Below are 21,919 nucleotides of genomic sequence, written 5' to 3'. Positions count from 1 at the left end.
GCGTCGGTTATTGGAGTAGTTTTGACCTTACTTCACCACGCTGGTCAGTGCAGGTTGTGGTCAAGGTTACGGTTGGGGACAGGACCGCTCTTGATGTTGTTAGCCGTGGCCAGCAAACTCACCTCAATTGGGCGGGTTCAGGGTGCAGCGCCCCGATGTTGACACTATACAGCTAAGCAATACACGTATGTATGAGTTGTACGTAGTGCATACACAGCTCGATACAATTCAGGCTATTTGTCCGCACGTAACATACCATCGCTGAATACCCAACGCATCGGGACACCCGTTTTTTGTGAACTCTTTCACTATGTTCTTGGGAAAAAAAACGTGACTCAAAAGCCAAACGTGAATGTATTGGCATGTTTATGCTTGCAGAGTGCGTGCAGGTATTCTATTGTACTTAGGCGAGTGTGAGGCACAAGGTATCCATAATAGAGACGTTTTGGGTTAGATCGCGTAAATATAAACGTGTCGTTAAACCCGCCACCACGCGACACAGCCAATTAGTAAGATTTGTCACGTAAACAAAAGGTGCCAATTCCTTACTAGTTCAGCACACCGGTGTGTTGCAGAGTGAACGCACAACATTTACAATTCCAGTACGACGTTTCGCCAGTAATTACAACTAGCATCATCAGGCGACCGCCAGATTTGTGGAGAAATCCTCCTGTTTCGTTCTTAAATAGAAGGAACGGGGTATACTAAATCAAGAAATGCGAAACGAACTTTGAGAACAAAGGCGACGTGCAAGTATGCGCCCAGTCTAGATCAACTCGTGTCGGTAGAGACTGCGATAGCCCGACACGTGCTCAGTGTGGAGGTGCCGTCTATACGCCACCTACCCTGGGTCAGTGCCGCTTGGGGAGGAAGAGGTCGTGGCCGTGGTCGCAGTTGGGGAGGGGGGTGGGGGAGGGGTGGGGGAGGGGTGGGGGAGGGGTGGGGGAGGGGTGGGGGAGGGGTGGGGGAGGGGTGGGGGAGGGGTGGGGGAGGGGTGGGGGGCCAGGACCGGCTCGAAAATCATTCGCCACTGATGTTAGCAATTGCTCTTCGTATCTTATTTTAATTTATATAGCACTTTAAGCGTGGCGCTGATGCGAAGAATTCACGATTTGTACTACAGAATAGTGTGATGGGATAAGTTGATGATAAGGATGGTAGTAATGTACACGAATATGATGATGCGTGGAATAATGAGTGGATAATGTTATTCAGAATCATAATGAGAAGTTTATTTCCCGAGAGAAGCCCATTGAGATGAGAAGCTCTTTCTCAAGGGTGACTCGGCCTTAAGACAACATTAAGCATTCCATAATAACATAATAAAATACAATAAAACATCATCGGAGCAATTATGTTGTAAAATGGCATTCCCACTTAAACTTTTGTGATTTCAAGAGGGTCATATTAAACGAGGACAGAGGTGTGGCAGAATGGAGATGCCGAGAGACAAATCGGTTATACCGAACATGACGACGGGGGTTGATGTTCGGTAGCCAGCTGACGACGCTCGTTGGGTCGCCTGACTGCGCATTGCTCAGAGCGAGCGAGACGCACCAACAATAAACACCTTGTCAAGGTATACGCATAAAATGTTGAAATAGTTCACGTTGCCATGCGAATGAAGAAGGCTGATTTAAGCGGTTGCAAATAATTCAGACTATGGCCGCAAGTAAGACTGGGTTTTTTTTTATTTTTAAGGCAGTTATTGACGAATGTGTTGAAATGTGTATGAGTACTGTATTATTCCTGTATTATTATCAACTATTTTTTTTATTTTATCAAGTAAGGCCCACTGAGCTATTTATTTTTCAGAAGCGACCTGGAAACAAATGATAGCTCAACGAAGTGGCATATCATGTGGACATTTATAGCAGCCAAATACTCTGCACGCATGTTTCTAAATGTGGAGGGAAAACCCCAAAGACCCGGAGAAAAATCCAAGCGACCACGGGGAGAACATGCCAACTCCAAATATACAGGCGTCAGGGTCGGGATTGAACCCACGACCTTCTGTATAACAGGCAAAGGAGTTAACATCTCGCCACTGTGTGCTTGTGCACCACTATCAACGGCAAAAGCATAATCAAGTCATTTGTTGAAGGTAATTTGGTTAATCGGGCAGTGCGCTATCCACTGCGCCACCACTTCCCTCCATGGCAGGTTAAAGACATGATGACAATATTAAATATCATGCGTAATTGTAATCAATCAAAAACCGTGCATTAACTTAGTAATAATTGCGAACAGCAATGTACATGTTTGTTTGAAAAACAAACGCACGTATAAAATATATATAATCGTCAATCAGCACGATGATGCATCGATTAATCTACTAATATCGATTATTAACATCACATTGAATGCATCGAATCCCGCTTGCTGGAACGCACACGCGTGTATATAATTCGAATTTGACAATTCATTGCAGCAAACCCTTCTTCAGTCTATTACTAGATGAAGGCCACTTCCACGCCGCGTCGGTTATTGGAGTAGTTTTGACCTTACTTCACCACGCTGGTCAGTGCAGGTTGTGGTCAAGGTTACGGTTGGGGACAGGACCGCTCTTGATGTTGTTAGCCGTGGTCAGCAAACTCACCTCAATTGGGCGGGTTCAGGGTGCAGCGCCCCGATGTTGACACTATACAGCTAAGCAATACACGTATGTATGAGTTGTACGTAGTGCATACACAGCTCGATACAATTCAGGCTATTTGTCCGCACGTAACATACCATCGCTGAATACCCAACGCATCGGGACACCCGTTTTTTGTGAACTCTTTCACTATGTTCTTGGGAAAAAAAACGTGACTCAAAAGCCAAACGTGAATGTATTGGCATGTTTATGCTTGCAGAGTGCGTGCAGGTATTCTATTGTACTTAGGCGAGTGTGAGGCACAAGGTATCCATAATAGAGACGTTTTGGGTTAGATCGCGTAAATATAAACGTGTCGTTAAACCCGCCACCACGCGACACAGCCAATTAGTAAGATTTGTCACGTAAACAAAAGGTGCCAATTCCTTACTAGTTCAGCACACCGGTGTGTTGCAGAGTGAACGCACAACATTTACAATTCCAGTACGACGTTTCGCCAGAAATTACAACTAGCATCATCAGGCGACCGCCAGATTTGTGGAGAAATCCTCCTATTTCGTTCTTAAATAGAAGGAACGGGGTATACTAAATCAAGAAATGCGAAATGAACTTTGAGAACAAAGGCGACGTGCAAGTATGCGCCCAGTCTAGATCAACTCGTGTCGGTAGAGACTGCGATAGCCCGACACGTGCTCAGTGTGGAGGTGCCGTCTATACGCCACCTACCCTGGGTCAGTGCCGCTTGGGGAGGAAGAGGTCGTGGCCGTGGTCGCAGTTGGGGAGGGGGGTGGGGGAGGGGTGGGGGAGGGGTGGGGGAGGGGTGGGGGAGGGGTGGGGGAGGGGTGGGGGAGGGGTGGGGGAGGGGTGGGGGAGGGGTGGGGGAGGGGTGGGGGAGGGGTGGGGGAGGGGTGGGGGGCCAGGACCGGCTCGAAAATCATTCGCCACTGATGTTAGCAATTGCTCTTCGTATCTTATTTTAATTTATATAGCACTTTAAGCGTGGCGCTGATGCGAAGAATTCACGATTTGTACTACAGAATAGTGTGATGGGATAAGTTGATGATAAGGATGGTAGTAATGTACACGAATATGATGATGCGTGGAATAATGAGTGGATAATGTTATTCAGAATCATAATGAGAAGTTTATTTCCCGAGAGAAGCCCATTGAGATGAGAAGCTCTTTCTCAAGGGTGACTCGGCCTTAAGACAACATTAAGCATTCCATAATAACATAATAAAATACAATAAAACATCATCGGAGCAATTATGTTGTAAAATGGCATTCCCACTTAAACTTTTGTGATTTCAAGAGGGTCATATTAAACGAGGACAGAGGTGTGGCAGAATGGAGATGCCGAGAGACAAATCGGTTATACCGAACATGACGACGGGGGTTGATGTTCGGTAGCCAGCTGACGACGCTCGTTGGGTCGCCTGACTGCGCATTGCTCAGAGCGAGCGAGACGCACCAACAATAAACACCTTGTCAAGGTATACGCATAAAATGTTGAAATAGCTCACGTTGCCATGCGAATGAAGAAGGCTGATTTAAGCGGTTGCAAATAATTCAGACTATGGCCGCAAGTAAGACTGGGTTTTTTTTTATTTTTAAGGCAGTTATTGACGAATGTGTTGAAATGTGTATGAGTACTCCTGTATTATTCCTGTATTATTATCAACTATTTTTTTTATTTTATCAGGTAAGGCCCACTGAGCTATTTATTTTTCAGAAGCGACCTGGAAACAAATGATAGCTCAACGAAGTGGCATATCCTGTGGACATTTATAGCAGCCAAATACTCTGCACGCATGTTTCTAAATGTGGAGGGAAAACCCCAAAGACCCGGAGAAAAATCCAAGCGACCACGGGGAGAACATGCCAACTCCAAATATACAGGCGTCAGGGTCGGGATTGAACCCACGACCTTCTGTATAACAGGCAAAGGAGTTAACATCTCGCCACTGTGTGCTTGTGCACCACTATCAACGGCAAAAGCATAATCAAGTCATTTGTTGAAGGTAATTTGGTTAATCGGGCAGTGCGCTATCCACTGCGCCACCACTTCCCTCCATGGCAGGTTAAAGACATGATGACAATATTAAATATCATGAGTAATTGTAATCAATCAAAAACCGTGCATTAACTTAGTAATAATTGCGAACAGCAATGTACATGTTTGTTTGAAAAACAAACGCACGTATAAAATATATATAATCGTCAATGAGCACGATGATGCATCGATTAATCTACTAATATCGATTATTAACATCACATTGAATGCATCGAATCCCGCTTGCTGGAACGCACACGCGTGTATATAATTCGAATTTGACAATTCATTGCAGCATGAAGGCCTCCCCATGCCGTGTCGCTCATAGAGGTTTGTTTAACCATACTTCACCACGCTGGTCGGTGCATGTTGAAGATTGGTGAACAGGAAAGTTTTTTGTGGTCAGAAATCGAACTCAGTTGGCCGAATTTATGGCACAGTGTACGAACAGCCCTAAGTACCCCTGACCGATACATGCCAGCGACTGCTCCTTTAAATATGCTGTATCAGTCACACTCCGAGAGTGGAAAGGACATCGCTGTCAAAGTTTAATGTTTGGCTGCACAAAATGCATAAAATGAAAACTTCTGGGCACACGCGAACATATGAGCATGGACAAACAAAATCCCCTTTCTCGAAGCCAAGGTTAATGGAATATAATACTTTGATCTATCTCTGATGTTGGGTATGTTCCCTGTGCGAGAGTATTGAATAAATGTTTGCTTGAATATGTAACTTGAAGGCGCGACAGCAGAGTTTATTATAAACTACTAATGATACATTATTTACAACCCTATGTCAATCCACTGCGGGATAAAGCCCTCCCCATACCGTATCGATCTTGGGGTTTTGTTTATACGTATTTCACCACGCTGATCAGTGCAGATTGACGGAGGGTGGCGACGCTCAGCACTGCCATATCCTGGTTCAAACATCGCAGCCCCACGCCTACAACGCCTGAAAGCCCTGGTGATGGTCGCCCAAGCAAGTTCTAACCATGCTCAATGTTGCTCATCTGCTGAGATCTGACGAGATTGGGTTCATTTTGGGTTGTTTCCTTAGAGGCAAACATACATCAGAGATAAATAAAATTACCTAAGAAGAGATGTGCACCCTCTGAACTTTTCAGAAGTTCAACATTCCGAGCGTTTGAAAATAAATTCCAAAGATGACAGACAATTTATGAATGTGCTTGGTTACCTGACAAAACATCTTGGCGATTGGTCCCATCATTATTATGATACTGTACAACATATTTGGTGATACTGCGTTGACACAGTCACAAGCTAAAATAACAACCTCAAAACGTTCGTTAATAACACAGTCGCCTTAAAAGGAAAAATATAATAGGTGACGTTTCGGGCTATGTTCCTTCTTCATAGCACATAATAGTAGCCAGTTATATCTTTTTTTTCTAGGACCCATGTCTTAGAGAACGGGTATTTGTCTAAAAACATCGCGCAGTTCACCGGCATGGGTTCAAACGAGCCTGACTCTGCAGATGAGACACTGAAGATCGAAACAGGGTCCAGAGTTTGTACGCTTGTCATGGATCAACACAACACCTTTAACAGCACAGTGTGCGAACAACTGCGCCACTGCTGCCCACTTGCATAGACCACCACTGATTGATGAACAGGAACGTCCGTCTGCTCCTCGACGGAACTATTTGCGACGACGTCACGCGTCTCGCTCTCAAAGTAAACAAAAGAAACAATGTTATACCGGGAAATGCCCAGTGAGCTATGAAGCTTTTTTTCAGAAGCGACCCGGCCACAAATGAAGTGGCTTATCATGTGGACATTTACAGCAGCGAAATACTCTCAGTCAGTGTTCTTTACTGATTTTCAGAAGGGGGGGCACTTTCGCCTATAAGACATCAGTGTGAGGGCCGCCACACATTTCAAACCATTGGGTTTGACTTCTTTCGCACCGTACGTAGCCAACCATGCTAGTGCCAATCGAAGGAGAATGATGGGGTCTTTTCACATGTGTTCATTGTCGAGGGCCGCACTAAAGGCCACCAGGGCACGACAGTGGCCCGCGGGCCTTGCAATGAAGAACGCTGCTCGAAGTCGTCCATAGACTTCGCTTCGCGTACGTTAAACGACGGTTCGGTTGCCTTCTTGCGAAGAGGCGGGGTAGAGTTGCCAGTGCGGAAAGCCCCGCGTGTCACACGTACGAGGTGTTTCTTTGTCCGAGGGTGCACACGTCCTTGTCCGCGTGTACAGCAGGTGCCGACGCAGAACATGCTGCATGTGTTATCCGGATTACAAGACGCCCCGGGGAGCATAAGACGCACCCTAAGTCTGTGTGCCCTGTGTCGATGGTGTATTGTTGTAAGACGTTCGGGTCGCGCAACCACAACTACCGGATTATAAGACCCCCCCCCTCCAACCTTTGCTTATACTTGACAGTATTACAGGGTGGGTGGGACGAGAAGTGCGTCTTATAATCTGGAGAATAATGAACACACAGGGCATGTGATGGTTGTGCCCTTTCTCCAGCACGATGTGATGAACCACGACGATCCGGGGTCGCGATCAGACTCAATGATCGATTAAGTATTTGTGTTGTCTCGTTTTGTATTCATCTGTGGTTTTCATCGTTTCCACGTGTGTTCATTCCGCGAGCCTGTAAGCGTGTCGTGTGCATGTCATCTGCATACGCCGTAAGCACTGTAATCGAGTCCCCAGGCGCAAATTCAGTCGTGAACACGAGAAACGTGCCCAATCGTAGTAGCAGTGTCCTGTATCACAAGGGGGGGGGGGGGGGGGCACAGCATTGTGACTCTTTGTGTAACGCTTCAAATATTAATTGGTCTACATTGATTCCTGCAGTTCGCAACGCAGTACCGGAATCATGTGTGTAACAATCGACGTTGTTTTCATTGCACTACGTTCCGAGTTCGATTCCCGCTCACGGCCAACACCAGTGACGATCATCTGAACTGGTCCTGGGCCTCCCCGAGGTCGACTCAGCCTCAAATGTGTACCTGGTTCGGTGCGTAAAAAACCATCGCCACTAGGGAGACAAAGGCGGCCGGGCGTGGTGTTGGCCACCCACCCCCTCGTGTTCCTAGCCGTGCCGGCCTTCATAGGTACTCGCAGACAGCACTTGCCCCAACAGTATGTGGAGGCAATACGGGGGAGCTTTGTCTTTATAAGCTGTATGGAGCCTGGATTGCGCTCGGACGGGCGAGCATCATGCAAAGCAGGTGCTATGTTTAGGCTGCTGCGTGCCAAATTAATCATTGTACTGCACTATGATCTCATGTCTATGCTCCCTGCCAGTTATTATTCCCCAAGACGGACTGCACGGATTGACAAAAGGGCACACACACGTTGTGCGTGGGTTTCGCGCGACCGCTCTAGCCACTAGATGCCGCTGACGCACCACAATGTATCTTTTATTTAACCGAATCGTGAGGGTAAGTGTTGTGTCACTAGGGATGACACAACACACTGCACCTCGTCAATAAAACGACCAACATCACTGGCGTCTCGTGCGCGCTGCCTCCGCTCCACGTGGCCCCGGAAAGCCTTTAGGTAATTTAATGTCCTGCGATTGAAGACGCACGCACGCAAAGGGCACGATGATCTTCAGGTGTCACACGAACGCATAAAAAATATATTCGGAGCAACGCCGATCCAGAATTAGAAGCGTCCGCTTCATGAATGTGCGTCGTCAGCAGTCGTAAAATACCAGACAGGCAATCTGTCTCATTCGTACATTTGTCTCTCCACAAAACAAAACAACTAAATGTGCTTTACACAAACTATTACCTGATTTAAAATGTTTACCGGGTAAGGTCCACTGAGCTATATAGCTCTTTTTCAGAAGCGACCTAAGCGCATGTTTCTCAATGTGGAGGGAAAACCCAGAGGACCCGGAGAAAAATCCACGCGACCACGGGAAGAGATGCGAACTCCCAACTATACAGGCGTCAGGGTCGGGATCGAACTCACGATCTCCTGTATACTAGGCGAGGTAGTTAACATCTCGCTACCGTGGCGAAATGTTAACTCCCCATCGGCCTCACGGCCTTCTGGGAGTGCAATAATTGCAGCTTACCGTACATCGAATACTTACAAGCGAAACTCCGGATCGAGTTCGACAGTGTCTAATCAGGGATCAGGCTTGCTTGAATCAATGCTGGTGATCTACCAGATGCAATCGGCAAGGGTTATTTCTCTCTCTTCGATATGGATCCTAGTTGGACGCAAACGTGTGCAATACATAACACAAAATAATACGTAAAAAAAAATACCAAGGTTGATTCACTACACGTACAATATAGTGCATGCCTGGGTGGAGTGGTGGCACAGTGGTTAGCGCACTGCGCTGTGAACATGGGAATTCGAGTTCGAATGCAGATTGATATCTGAACGTGTTCTTGGGCTCCCCCTCCCTTGACGATGTTGCACTGACCAGCGTGGTGAATTATGATAAAACAGCTTACTAATCATAACAATTAACTGATTACTAATCTATAAAAAAAAATTACAATACCCCCCTCTCCGCCTCTGATCTCTGCACTTGATTGGGTTAAATGATGACGTCACCCTGCTGTTCTATTTAAGACCGGGAGCAGGTGGGGGGCTTCACTCTTCTGGCAAATTGCCCGATGCTGGATGTCATTACCAGCGAAACGTCGTACTCAAAAATTGTATATTTTCTGGATTCACTCTTAAACACACCGGTGCGCTAAAGTAGTGAACTATTTGTATTTTGTCATTGTGACACATTGTTTACTGATTGGCCGTGTCGGGTGGTGGAGGGTTGCGACACATTTATAATTAACGCGATCTTAACCCAAAAACCTTTATTATAAACAGCTTCTATTGCCGCCACGGCATTAGAAGGCCTTCATCCAGCAGTATATCAAGAGGTTTGTTGGATAATCCGCTTAAATAGCTACTGTCTGCAAGTAAAAATGACAGTGGAGTTACCAGACCTTTCAAACGTGTTGTCTATTGAAGGACACCACTTGGTCGTTAAGTGGGTGTGAGTCGGTGCACATTTTCACGTCATTCATTTCCTCACGAATGCATTCAAAATGAACACTGGCAGAGTTCAGTGCACCATGTTGGGTCAGAAAATTGCCACTAAAGATACTGTTTAAGAACTTCTTCAATAGCCCACGTCTTGCGTACTTTGGGCACAATTTACATGCCCCGCAAATATTATATTGCATACCAATCACAGCTTCGGATGCGTTCCATTCCTTGGTTGCCACTCCGTAAATATTCTTGAACATCAGCTTGCAATTGTTACTCTTGGCGATCGAAGTGTTGCTTCTAACTTGGCGTGATGTCGCTAACCTTCGTGTGCCTGATGGCCGCCACCTACACTATATGGCATGCACGTGTATGCGCTTGTGTTTTCGGTAATGCAAGGTTGGGGTGGGGTTGGGGTACAAAGGGTCCGATAATGCACTTCAGAGGTTGCGCCAGGACTTTGTTCCGATCGGCCGGGGCTAATCCACTTTTATCCCCTTCTTCTTAAGGGATCCTTGATCTGTGCCTCAACAGATGCGGTCGCGTCCTGTTACAGGTAAACCCATGCTGTTGTATCATGTTTTGTTTTTCATGTCCACCGTGTTGGCAGTCCCCGTATATCGTTTGCAATTCGTCTCGTGTTGTCTTGCTTGTTTGTCAAGGGACATGTTCGTGTAATATCCTGTGCGAGCAAAATCTATTGTGGTGTCGCTGAAATTACGCATCATTAAACATATAGGGCAAAACTTATTATTCCTTTGTAAGTAAATAAGCTGATTGGCTGTCACGGTATTTTTCATGGCAGCACCACCACGCCCATAATCGTGAGACACAGAAGCCTCTTATTAAAACTTCAAAACCCCTGCGGTTTTCATTTTGTTCAAAGATCACCCCCTCACCCCACTACAAATGTCGAAAAAAGCATCAACGTTTTTGTTTCGATGTTCAATGTTCTCCATGGCTTTTTTTATTGCATTAACTAAAGGAAAGAGTAATGTAATTACTCAAAGCAATGTTAATCCGAGGATAATGAATAAAAGAGCTATCAAATAAAAAGCACAACACTAGATTCGAAGCTTTCGTGACTGCAGGAATTACTCTTTGGTTTATTCGGTAAAGTCACGTCGAAATAAAATAATAAAAGAATACGGCGTTTCGATGGCAACACAAACAACCATCATCGGGTACAAATTAATGAGAAAACATAGTAAACTTGGAAATATAATGCAATACAACACAGTCGGCCAACACAAGTCAACACCCCACTTGACTTATTGGTTCTTTTGGTAGTCACGTAGAAGGGAAATAATAAAATTATTAAAATAAAACAAAAAGATTAAAGTACGTTTTATTTGTATTATTTTATTATTTCCCTTCTACGTGACTTTACTTAAAGAACCAAGATGAATCCCTGCAGTCACGAAAGCTTTAATTCGAAACACCCCACCTGGTTGATTACATTCTTCCAAAGATCCAAAGATTGCTAAATTTTCGAGACAAAACATAGACAAGGAGACACACAAGCAGAGACTCACACATAGGCACACAAAAAGACGTCTCTGTGTCGAGGCCTTAAATAGAGAGGGGGGGAGGCAGAGGGGAAGTTGTGGAATTCCTGCCCATGGTGGACAGACGAGCTGGACAGCTGTTGCATCGCATTACACTTCCTAATTTTACTAAATTTGCTTTCTCTCGTTTGTTTCACACTTCTAATTTAGCAATCTTTGGAAGAACGTAATCAACCAGGCTATACGTTAACTGTGCTAACCGACTGTGTTGCATTGCATTACACTTCCTAATTTTACTAAATTTGCTTTCTACCGTGCTTGTTTATAAGTAGAAGTCCAGTGTCCAGCTCGTCCGTCCACTATGGGCAGCAATTCCACACTTCCCCTCTGCCCCACCCCCTCGCTCTCTATTTAATGCCTCGACACAGACGTTGTCTTTCTGTGTGCCTGTCTCTCTGTTTGTCTGTGGGAGTCTCTCTGCCTCCGTCTCTGATTGTCTGTGGGAGTCGCTCTGCTTGTCTGTGTCTCCGTGTCTGTCTGTGGGAGTCTCTCCACTTGTCTCTGTCTGTGTCTCCGTGTCTATGTTTTGTCTCTCTCTCAAATTTAGCAATCTTTGGAATAATGTAATCAACCAGGTGGGGTGTTGACTGTTGTGTTGGCCGACTCTGTGTTGTATTGCATTATATTTCCAAGTTTACTATGTTTGTTTTCTCATTCATTTGTATCTGATGATGGTTGCTTGTGTTGCAATCGAAAAGTCGTATTCTATTATTATTTAATTTTTACATGACTTTACTGAAAGAACCAAACAGTAAGCACAACACTGTTGAAGCAGGGTCAACTCAACCACATTTTCTAAATACAGCATCTTAACATGCCTACGGTTTATCCAACATGAATGCTATGCTGCAGAACCCCTGTTTATTTTTTTAAAATATTATAAATTATGACCCATGCATCTTCAGTGGTCATATTGAGACTAGCCTCCACCTCAGTACCACTTTGTAGGGTTAACATCGGTTGGCCTATGGAGAAATTCGTACTCGCTATAGTAATGGTCACTGCGTCAGTGCCATAAAGGGATGACAACTGCCCCATGCTCATAGGAGACCGTTTGAAATCAACATCTGTTTTGACAAGTAAATATTTCTGATGAGAAAATATGAACGTCAAGTCACAAGACGATTATTCTTGAACATTTATTACACGTTTGCAAATGTTTCATAAAAAAAAAGTTCAAATCAACATTACTATTCCCCTGATGCGAAGTACACATTAAGGTAAAGCCAATAGAAACCTGCGAGTGCAACACCCCGTAAACAAAGCAACTTCTCATCAGATATTTTCTTATCCAGTTGGCTGGTTTTATGTGAAACTTATGTTTCAAAACTACATTTTGACATTTCAACTGGCTCTGCCTAATATATACAGGCATGAAAAATGCATTCACGTGATCAACAGCTAACCGGGGGAAGCACACATTACAAACATCTCTACCGGACCGACCGATGATGTATTTATTCTGGGCAAAGGACTACCAAGTGAAAAACCATCAAGGGGACGTATAACAGCGATGCCTGCCTAGGCGATGGAAGCCAGGTAATCCTTCACTTCTGGGGGGGTCAGGCGACGGAAGCCGTTTTCATTGCAGATGCCGATCTCGATGTTATCTTCCGTCATCTGTCCCTCGAAGCTCTCCTAAATGCACAAGCAGACAAGTATTAACACACAGTATCTGCTGTACTGGCCTATCACCAAATCACTCGGAATGCACCAGATCTCATCAGAGCTCAGCACATCAGCAGAGTTGAGCATGGATAGTGCTTCCATGGGCAACCCCACCATGTATAAAGCAGGTGTTATAGGCTGTGGGGCTAAGTTGTGGGCAGTGCAGTGAAACCCATTGTTTGTCCAGTACGTCCATGCATCCCGCTTTTACAATTTTTACAAACACTACCTTACAACTGAAAAATATCTAGAAAGATAGACTGGCAACAGTCTTTAAATTTCAGCAACGTGATGAACATTCTAACTTCATATTACAACAATAGTTATGAGGCGGTGACCATTACAGGACATTTCTTAAGGGAAGTTTAGAAATGAATGTTTCAGACCTTCAGTGTCAGGATGGCAGTGTGGACAGCATCTTCCAGCTCAAGGTCTTCATTGTACCTGCAGAGATCAGTGTTCGACTTCATGAGGGCATTTCTGTGCATCAGTGTGTGTGATTTATTACATATAAGATCTGAATCTCAATTACAACTAATATTTGACATTTACGACGTACAAATTCCTTGCACAAGCCTAAGAATGAATAACTCAACCACTGCTTACCTTTTCTCTAGGAATGTCTTTCCATTGACGTAGTTCTTTCCCATTGCAGTTGCTTTCCATGCAAAATATGCTCCCTATGCAAAGAAAAGGAACACATCACCAGTCAAATTCTTTAGACAAACTCATCCTCAATGTATACAATGGTTCGATTTTGGGATGCTCACACAACCAAAGGGTACTCAAATGTTGTCTTAAGGCGCCCCCCATCGCTTCAATTGAAACATTGACCTCAATGGCTACAATCAGATCACCTGGAATGCACTCGCACAATCATGTCTGATCTAGGAAACTAATCAGGTTAGAGTATGGCTTGTACTTGGATGGTAAACCCCATTCAAATACCAAATAGGTGGTACAAAAATAGACTTTTTACTCTATTGGGAATTTTGAATGTCACCCCCGAATTTTGAATAGATGTTCTCTGGGTATTATTTACTCCTGCGTGCAAAATATTCCTAAATGGAATTGACCAAACATCTCAATGCTTGAGATTATATGATAATCTTACTCAGCATAATTGCCCACAGGATATTTTATTATGCAAAATAGAGCGACTCACGGAAGGATCAGCTTGGAAAAGATAGGGTTTGCCCTCGTCCCAGCCAGCGATCAGCAGGGACACCCCAAATGGACGGACACCACTAAAAAAAAAACACCATTCTCATTTTATTGCAAAGTTACAACAGATGCAACGTTTGAATATTTTTACAGGCATTTATCAATCTGCTGGTGAAGGTGGTTGTCTGACTATACTTTACCATGCTACTCAGTGCAAGTTGGTAAAGGGAGGGCCCAGGGCCAGTTCAGATATCACTTGCGACTAATGTTATCCATGGCTGGGAATTGAACTCAAGACAACCAGGTTAATATTGCAGTGCATGAATCACTACGCCACCGCTCCATCCTAGCAATGAAGTTTAACGCGAACTAATATAAACATAACTGTCCATACTCTTTGGTTCGTTCAGTAAAGTCAGTTAGGTATAAACTGTCCAGTTTATAGAAACATTACATGCAAAATAATAAAACGTAAAAATCTAATACAATTGTCGAATTTGTCATCAATTATATGTCCTCATGAACCGCACCTAGCTTCTAGAACCCCTGCAACAGGGACCTCACCCAGACTGCGTGTACTCCTGCATCAGGGAGGCGACTCGCTGCACCAGCTGGGCGGTGGGAATCTGCTCCTGGTACGTCAGGTAATAATTCTGCGCCTGTTTTCGTGCCTTCCGGATCAGCACCCTAACAGCATGCAGAGAAGCCTTGAGTACTTTTCACTCACACAAAATCTCAGACATAAGTCTCAAACAGGTAATATTGTTAGCATTGAAACGGTTGTATTCCAAAAATATGCACAAAATTACATGCATGTTTTGTTAATAACTTCCCACAGCAAGAAAATTACAATTCATCAATGTGTCACTGAACAATGGACATTTTTAAAATAGCTTAAAGAAAACTATAAATACTCAGCAGGTAATAGAGCTTTAAATAATTTAATAATAATAAATTCATTTTAATGATACATCGATAACATTGTACATGAAAATCTATCTGTATATTTTATAATAATTTCACATTAACCTTTTGGCCACTTGATTCTACAAGCACAACGAATAGAAAATGTTTTTGAATCAAACAGCATCCCTGTCATGCGATTAAGAATAGATGTATCTAGTAGCAAAAACACACTAGTTATTGCATTTACGCTTATGAAATGAACAATGTAAAATGAATTTTTTTAGAAAAACTACAAACGAGATCATACAAATTCAATCGAATCGCGACCAAATTCTGACAATCAAAAATAAATGGCAGGGTGAAATGTTGCATGTCCAGTGAGTACACAACCAGGCTCAGTTGTCACATCTCCTAACCAATAGTGTGTCCCACCTGCAGTCGGGCCCCATGCCGCTGTACACCATGCCAATGTTCTTGGTGATAGGCTCCACCTTGTGAACGCTCTGCTCATCATACAGAATGGACTTTTGTTTTTTCTCTGTGGCCAGAACCACGCCATTTATTGCTGTAAAAAATATAACAAGAGGGAAATTAAAATAATATTCTTCTTAAATGCAAAACACATAACACAAACATGCTGTATATTTAAGACATACAAAAAAATTTAGCCTTTAGAAAATGCACTGTTGGACTAAGGCCTCCCGATGCAGCCCTGGTCATTGGGGGATGTTTGGCCATACTTTTTACGATGCTAGTGTGGATTGGCAAAGAGGATGCCCAGGACTGGTTTAGACATTACTCACCAGTGGCGGACAGGCATGGCTAGAAATACAACAGCCCTTATGCTAATCACTGTCCCGCCGAATTAATCCAATAAAGTTATATTTATTCGGGGTGAATACTGTGGTAACAATATTTGTTATATAATAGCTAGTTCTAATGCTAGCTCTCAGGCACACTAAGATTGCAAGTCTTCAAGTATATGTCTAGAGGCGCACACAAGACTTTTCAATGATAAACCCTGCACAGTTAACAAAATACGTTGCAACAAATCTGTCCAACAACCGACTGAGACAATTGCAAATCATACAGCTTAATAACCACGCATTCCACATTGCTTTGACACGAGGTTTTGTTTTGGGTGCAGCAACATCATTTTGGATACCTTTGATTCCAACTGACGGAGCTCCTGCTGCGACAGCAGCGAGGGCATACTCGATCTGTACGAGTTTGCCCGATGGGCTGTGGGGGACATGGAGAGAACAGGTTGGAACGTATATTTTTTGTAACGAAGCAGGATCATTATCTTTTTTTTAATAAGCCATTAGATTCCCACTGCTGCAAGAGAACATTCCCCGATGTCTTGCCACCTCCATCCAGTGTACACGTAAAGTACATGCATGCATATCCCTTTTGTCAATCCATGTCTGAATGAGGGCCTCTCCACGCCGTGCGGGCAGCTGGACTTATTGGAACATTTTTCTACATGCTCTCAAGTGTGGTTTAAGGCAGCGAGCATAGATGCTGGAGCATATTATTGTACGATGGATTTTGTTGTAATGCCCTCTGCTGACAATATATTTCCGCAGTCATGTTGATCACCCACATTCAAATAGTCTCCACGCTCAACCCCCAGCTTCGTTTTCGAGATGTGGCATTGAGTGCATTCTGCAGGCCGCATGCCAATCCAGTGTGCTCCTCTAAAGCTTGTCCCATATCATTTCCTACCTCTCGATTTCCCTCAATCAGCCTCCATTCCCTTTATGTAATGTCCTGCCCAACGCCATTTTATCACTTACTTACTTAAGCTCAAAACCATAGGCGAGCAGTCGAACCCTTCACGTCAGGCAATGCTAACGCTGCTGTCAAACAATGGTCCAGAAGGCTGATAGACCGATAACCTACAATTTTATTTTAAGTGCCGATAGATTCACGTCCATATACAACGCCATTACCTTTGACCGTATCGCCTTAAGAGTAAAAATGCCCTTTGAAAAGTCACCTAATTGCTAGAAGGGGTGCGAAAGACCGCATGTAGGAGACGGGATGCATCGATGTTTAAAAAAAAAAAATCAGCCTCCGTGTGCATTAACATCGCAGCACCCGCAAGAGATAGCGCCGGCCTCAGCAGTGGATATCTCGTAGCGGACGACGACAAGACCACGGCCTGGCTCCACGAGCCTCAAAGCTCTCCCACCACCACCCCATCCCAACACGGGGGTTGAACCCTAAGAATCCTATCCGACGTGAGTCGGCAAAACGATTTGCCTAGGCCGCAGGGGAAAAAACACAATCGCCGCCGAAGCGGAGGCCCATGGCTCGCTGCTCCGCAACTCTACAAGAGGTCGTCATCGCCTCCTTCTGTCTCTCTCTCCTCACCCGCGTCCACCTCCTCACCTGAACGTGGTGAGGGAGAAGCTGTACGTCGTCATCTTAACCCCTTGCCGCCGAGCGCCGTCCTTTCTTTTTTGTTGCGCTCGCAATAAGCGGAGGAGCGCGCTGATTGGACGGGGGGGCTGCACGGGGCGGGGCTCTTTGTCGCTGGCCCGCGACGCGATTGGTCGGATGGTTGTAGCTAACACGCCCACCCTCCCCCCCGCGTCGACCAATGGGCGAACGTTTTGGAACTGTTGCGACCCGCGGCGGCCATCTTACGTGGGGGGTGGGGGGGGTAATCTTTTTCAATGATAACCTTTGACAGGGGTTTTTCACGTTGTACGGGGTATTTTCAAACGTCAACGAAATGTATATATCATGTTAACAGTCAATAATACTGATTAAAACTTGATTTTAACCTTTCGTGACTGCAGGAATTACTCTTTAGTTATTTCGGTAAAGTCACCTGACTTTACCGAAAGAACCAAAGAGTAATACTGATTAAGTTATACATTAATAAACCTGCTGCACCTTAACGTTATCCCCGTCAGAAGCGACGCAAAGGGCCTCCCTATGAAAGATGGCCGCCCACGAGCGCTGCAATGGCGGCATCACGCGCCGCTGCATCACGTGCTCAGGGTAGACCAATCAGGAACGTGCGGCGTGCAGGAGCTCGCACGTGGAGGAGGAGGAGAGAGAAGTCGCTGCGGTCTCCCGGCTCGTCTCTTTGGTTGGCGATGGCGGGGTTCCTGCAGCGGGTCGCCTCGTCCCTCCTCTGCGTGGAAGCAAGGCTCCTGCAGATGCTCGGGTTTCACCACCCACCCGGTGCGGCGAGCTGGCCTGCTGTCCTCACTCTTGTTGTTTGCGGGCGCGTGTTTGATCGGTACCGCTGTCGTTATCATTATCATCGTCAGGCGTGATCAGAAGTCCAAGTGATGTCTCGCTCAAATTAATATCGAGGCGGTGTTCATCCTGTTTTCAGCCCGGTGCCAGTGGTGGATATTCCAGGTTCACTGTGGAGGAGGCAAGTCTTATCGAAAGGACAACCACTATTGACTTTACCTCCGTGTGGTACTGCACTGTTTTGGCCCAGTAAACCCCCAACCAGGATTTGAAGTTTTTTAACTCGTGTAACATGATTTTAGAGCCACTGGCTCGACCGCTGAGCCACCAGGCCAGGAATGTTAGACTAATATTAAAGCATGCCGCAATGCTTAACTCGAGATTAATATGCAGCTGTCACCAGCACTACTACCAATACCACCGCCATAATCATCACCACTTATGCGATCACTACAACCATTATTATAACCAGTCAATATCAGTATACACGAGAGTGATCGGAATCATCATCTAACATTAACCCTGATACCGGCCTGCCCTTATTGGCTCTACCGGGCGGCAGCCTCCTCGCTCGGTACGCCTTCTATCACCACAGCTAAGGCCTGCGTGACCTTGGCGAGAGTATTAGCTACTTCTCTACACAGGTTAATTGCCTGTTTGGGGAAGGAGACCACTGCAAAACACTCATTGACATCTCTGTAGATTGTGAGTGGTATGGGTTGCCCGCATTGTGAGTGCAGTGTATATTGCTCACGAGTTCCGAGTGAATGCATTTTGCATTGTATGGTGTTGGCGATGTTATTGGTCGTGCACATGTACAGCCCTTGCCAATCCATTGCTGGATCAGAGTATCCTCACGCCTTGCGGGTCGTGGGAGTTATTTGAACGTGGTTTTATCACGTTGTTCAGTGCCGGGATTGTGAAAACATGAATATAGACGTGACAGCATAAATCACAGGACAGTACAATAATTGATGTTGCAAGAATGCCCTCTGCTGCCCCCAACGTAGCCTCGCAGTAGCCTGCAATGAATGTATTGTGCGTGGTGGTCACAAAACAAAACTTCAACATACTGTGTGGGTGTGTATTGAAATTATAACTTTTGTTCATCTCTCCAGGTACAGATGAAATATGGTACAAATTCATCAACCTATGTCTTCCGAGCAAACATCGAGCTGCATTTGTTTAAACAAACTCTGGACCCGTTTCAATATTTTAGATTTAATAATAGTATACACCAATGAACAGGATGTACAAGATCAATTGGCTCGCATAATGGGCATGCATATAATGTACGTTGACTCATTAATCCTCCCCCCACTTTGCGCAAGAAGAGCGCACAAGTGTGGTCACCACTCTACGCCTCTATAATGAGGAGGGGTGGGGGGTTGACGGCACCTGCTAATGAATATTAATGAGGGGGCTGCTCGACGTGAGAGTGACGTCATGAGCGTTAAGGACATTCCTGGGTGATTATAGTAGGTATGAACGAAACAGGTGGACTTCTCCACAAATCTGGCTGTCGCCTGATGAAGCTAGTTGTGATTACTGGCGAAACGTCGTACTCAGATTGTAAATGTTATGGCTTGGCTCTCCAACACGCCGGTGTGCTGTACTCGGGACGAATTGGCATGTTTTGTTCAAGTGACAACCCTTGCTAGTTGGCTGTGTCGGGTGGTGGGGTTTAACGGCACATTTATATATTTACAGGATCTAACCCAAAAAAAACCTGTATTATGGATGATATTGGTCACGAAAGCCTACGTGTTAAACATTCTAGATTCAATTGCCATTCAGCCTTGCTAAACACTGCTGGGTTGTCAGATGTTATTGGTAATGGCACTCCACCTTCAGGATGATGCCCTGTTTATCGCAAAAGTAGTACTGTATTGTATTACACCTCATTATATAAACTTTGAAGACATATGGATCGTCAGCCATAGCCCATCATCAACTTGATGGATGTCATCGCAATTCCTTTAGGTCTTGGACAGCAACAATCCATCTTGCTCTTCCACCCAAATCGATTTTATTACTCCATGTCCACGGTGTCACTACAATAGGTACTTGCAGTGACTGAATTGGGCTAAAATTAGAAGCAGTTGTCTGGTTGAAAATAATCCCCTCGAGTACCTTGTTAGTAGACCTAAGATGTTTTCAGCGATTGATAAGTATAATTTGTGGGCCATTTTTTTTAAAGTGGTACCCGAATGTGGCTGTGAGCCACGTGATGTGAAGCTGCAGGCCACGTCCAGCCATGTTGGCATATACATTCCCCACCCCTGGTGTATTCAAACACAACAAAGGTCATTGTTTGTATGAACATTCAGGATTAATTGGTTGATGGTGCCGACCATTCTGTAACCTCACCCTGTGGGCCCTCAGCTCCGGTGCTCGTGTTTCCCACGCTGTCCGGGCTGGAACAAGACTCGGAACCGGAGATCTCGTTCCTCGATAACCCCTTCCTGTGGATGGCGGCGCCCAAGAACCGCCGCACCATCGAGCGCAACCACGATCGGCGCCGCAACCCTCAGAAGATGATCAAGTTCAGGGTGAGCTTGCGTGATGTGCAGATAAGCCCAAAGCACCACGGTTGTGACACGAATGTGAAAGTTAAATTCTAATGTGGAATTGAAGGGCTGTGTGTTGTCTTGCTGTGGTCTGGGACTGTTGTTGCCTTCCCCAAGCTTGTGTTTATTATTTTATGTATTTGAGTGATTTGCTTCCTTTTCCTATACTTTGCACTCCAATCGTGTTTTGTATTGTTTATTTAACTTTCTGACCTGCCCCTACTGAACATCTGTGAAAAGGAGCTTCATAATCGGATTTCTCCAGGTTAAATAAAGATTCTGAAATAAGCACATTTTTATACTCATTTCCGAATTTGGGGCGTGATCGCAATATATTTTTCATATATTGGCATTTCCTCTCGGTCATTGCTTTCCACAGAATCCACTTTCCAGTGAACTTCATCTGTGTGTCTGTGTCCCATCCCACAGACCAACGTGGACATGTGCCCCGAATGCGGGAATTTGAAGCTGAAGCACGTGCTCTGCGGATTCTGCTACGATCGCGTGATGGATGAGACTCGTAAAATCCGTGCGCTCATGGCAGCACAGGAGGATGGGCCACTCCGTGCACCTGCCACGGAGACGGTGGTGGTGTACGAGGGCGAGAACACCTCGGAGACTGACGCTGGGAAGCGAATCCTGGAAACCAAGCGCAAGCGACCTAATTGGTTTACACTGCACTGAGCGGCCAACACAAGGGGGTGGATAGATGGTCAGAGCCCAAGGCAGGCGTTTTGAATTATTTTTTTATTCTTTATTCTGCAATGGGCGGCAGGAGTGTTGGGTCGGATGGGAATCAGTGGAGGAGTGTGGTTGGCATGGGCCCTAGTGCAATTATGTCCCTGTCAAAGTTTCACCGTCAAAGCCCATCACCCCTTGAGCAGTTGTACCACTTACTCTATAGCTATGCCAGTTGTGGTAACCACTGCCCTTTAAAGAAACAATTTCACCAGGTTGGGACTTGTATCTGCCAGAAAATAACAGCTGGTGATTTGCAGTTTGGGTGTGATAGATGCCAGGACACAAATTCATGCCAAATCTGCAATTGTCTTGTGTGAGACTGTAAGAGGATGTGATGTCTCTTTTTTTTTTATATATACTGATGCTTTAAAGCTGGTGATATGTATAAACATTATACAGTAAACTAAACAAATCTTATCCACACAGTTTTGTTG

The 21,919-nt window shown here is 45.0% G+C and overlaps 2 protein-coding genes across 2 annotated transcripts; one reads left to right on the top strand and one right to left on the bottom strand.

The window, feature by feature from the left end:
* Positions 1 to 12,342: 12,342 nt before the first annotated feature.
* On the bottom strand, positions 12,343 to 17,597 carry PSMA2 (proteasome 20S subunit alpha 2). The gene is made up of 8 exons (XM_078594191.1): positions 17,353 to 17,597; positions 16,121 to 16,197; positions 15,388 to 15,520; positions 14,614 to 14,736; positions 14,051 to 14,132; positions 13,492 to 13,565; positions 13,272 to 13,329; positions 12,343 to 12,855 (listed from the first exon to the last, which is right to left on the bottom strand). Exons 1-8 carry the CDS (start codon positions 17,385 to 17,387, stop codon positions 12,739 to 12,741), a joined length of 699 nt encoding a protein of 232 aa, XP_078450317.1. The 5' UTR covers positions 17,388 to 17,597; the 3' UTR covers positions 12,343 to 12,738.
* Positions 17,598 to 17,628: 31 nt separating this feature from the next.
* MRPL32 (mitochondrial ribosomal protein L32) lies at positions 17,629 to 21,902 on the top strand. The gene is made up of 3 exons (XM_078594178.1): positions 17,629 to 18,156; positions 20,560 to 20,726; positions 21,174 to 21,902. Exons 1-3 carry the CDS (start codon positions 17,934 to 17,936, stop codon positions 21,426 to 21,428), a joined length of 645 nt encoding a protein of 214 aa, XP_078450304.1. The 5' UTR covers positions 17,629 to 17,933; the 3' UTR covers positions 21,429 to 21,902.
* Positions 21,903 to 21,919: the final 17 nt, after the last annotated feature.

Source organism: Lampetra planeri, chromosome 1 (assembly GCF_965212315.1).
Source record: "Lampetra planeri chromosome 1, kcLamPlan1.2.h2, whole genome shotgun sequence".
Classification (NCBI taxonomy): Eukaryota; Metazoa; Chordata; class Hyperoartia; order Petromyzontiformes; family Petromyzontidae; genus Lampetra; species Lampetra planeri.
The sequence above is the reverse complement of the archived record's forward strand: the minus strand, read 5'-3'. Positions and strand labels throughout refer to the sequence as shown.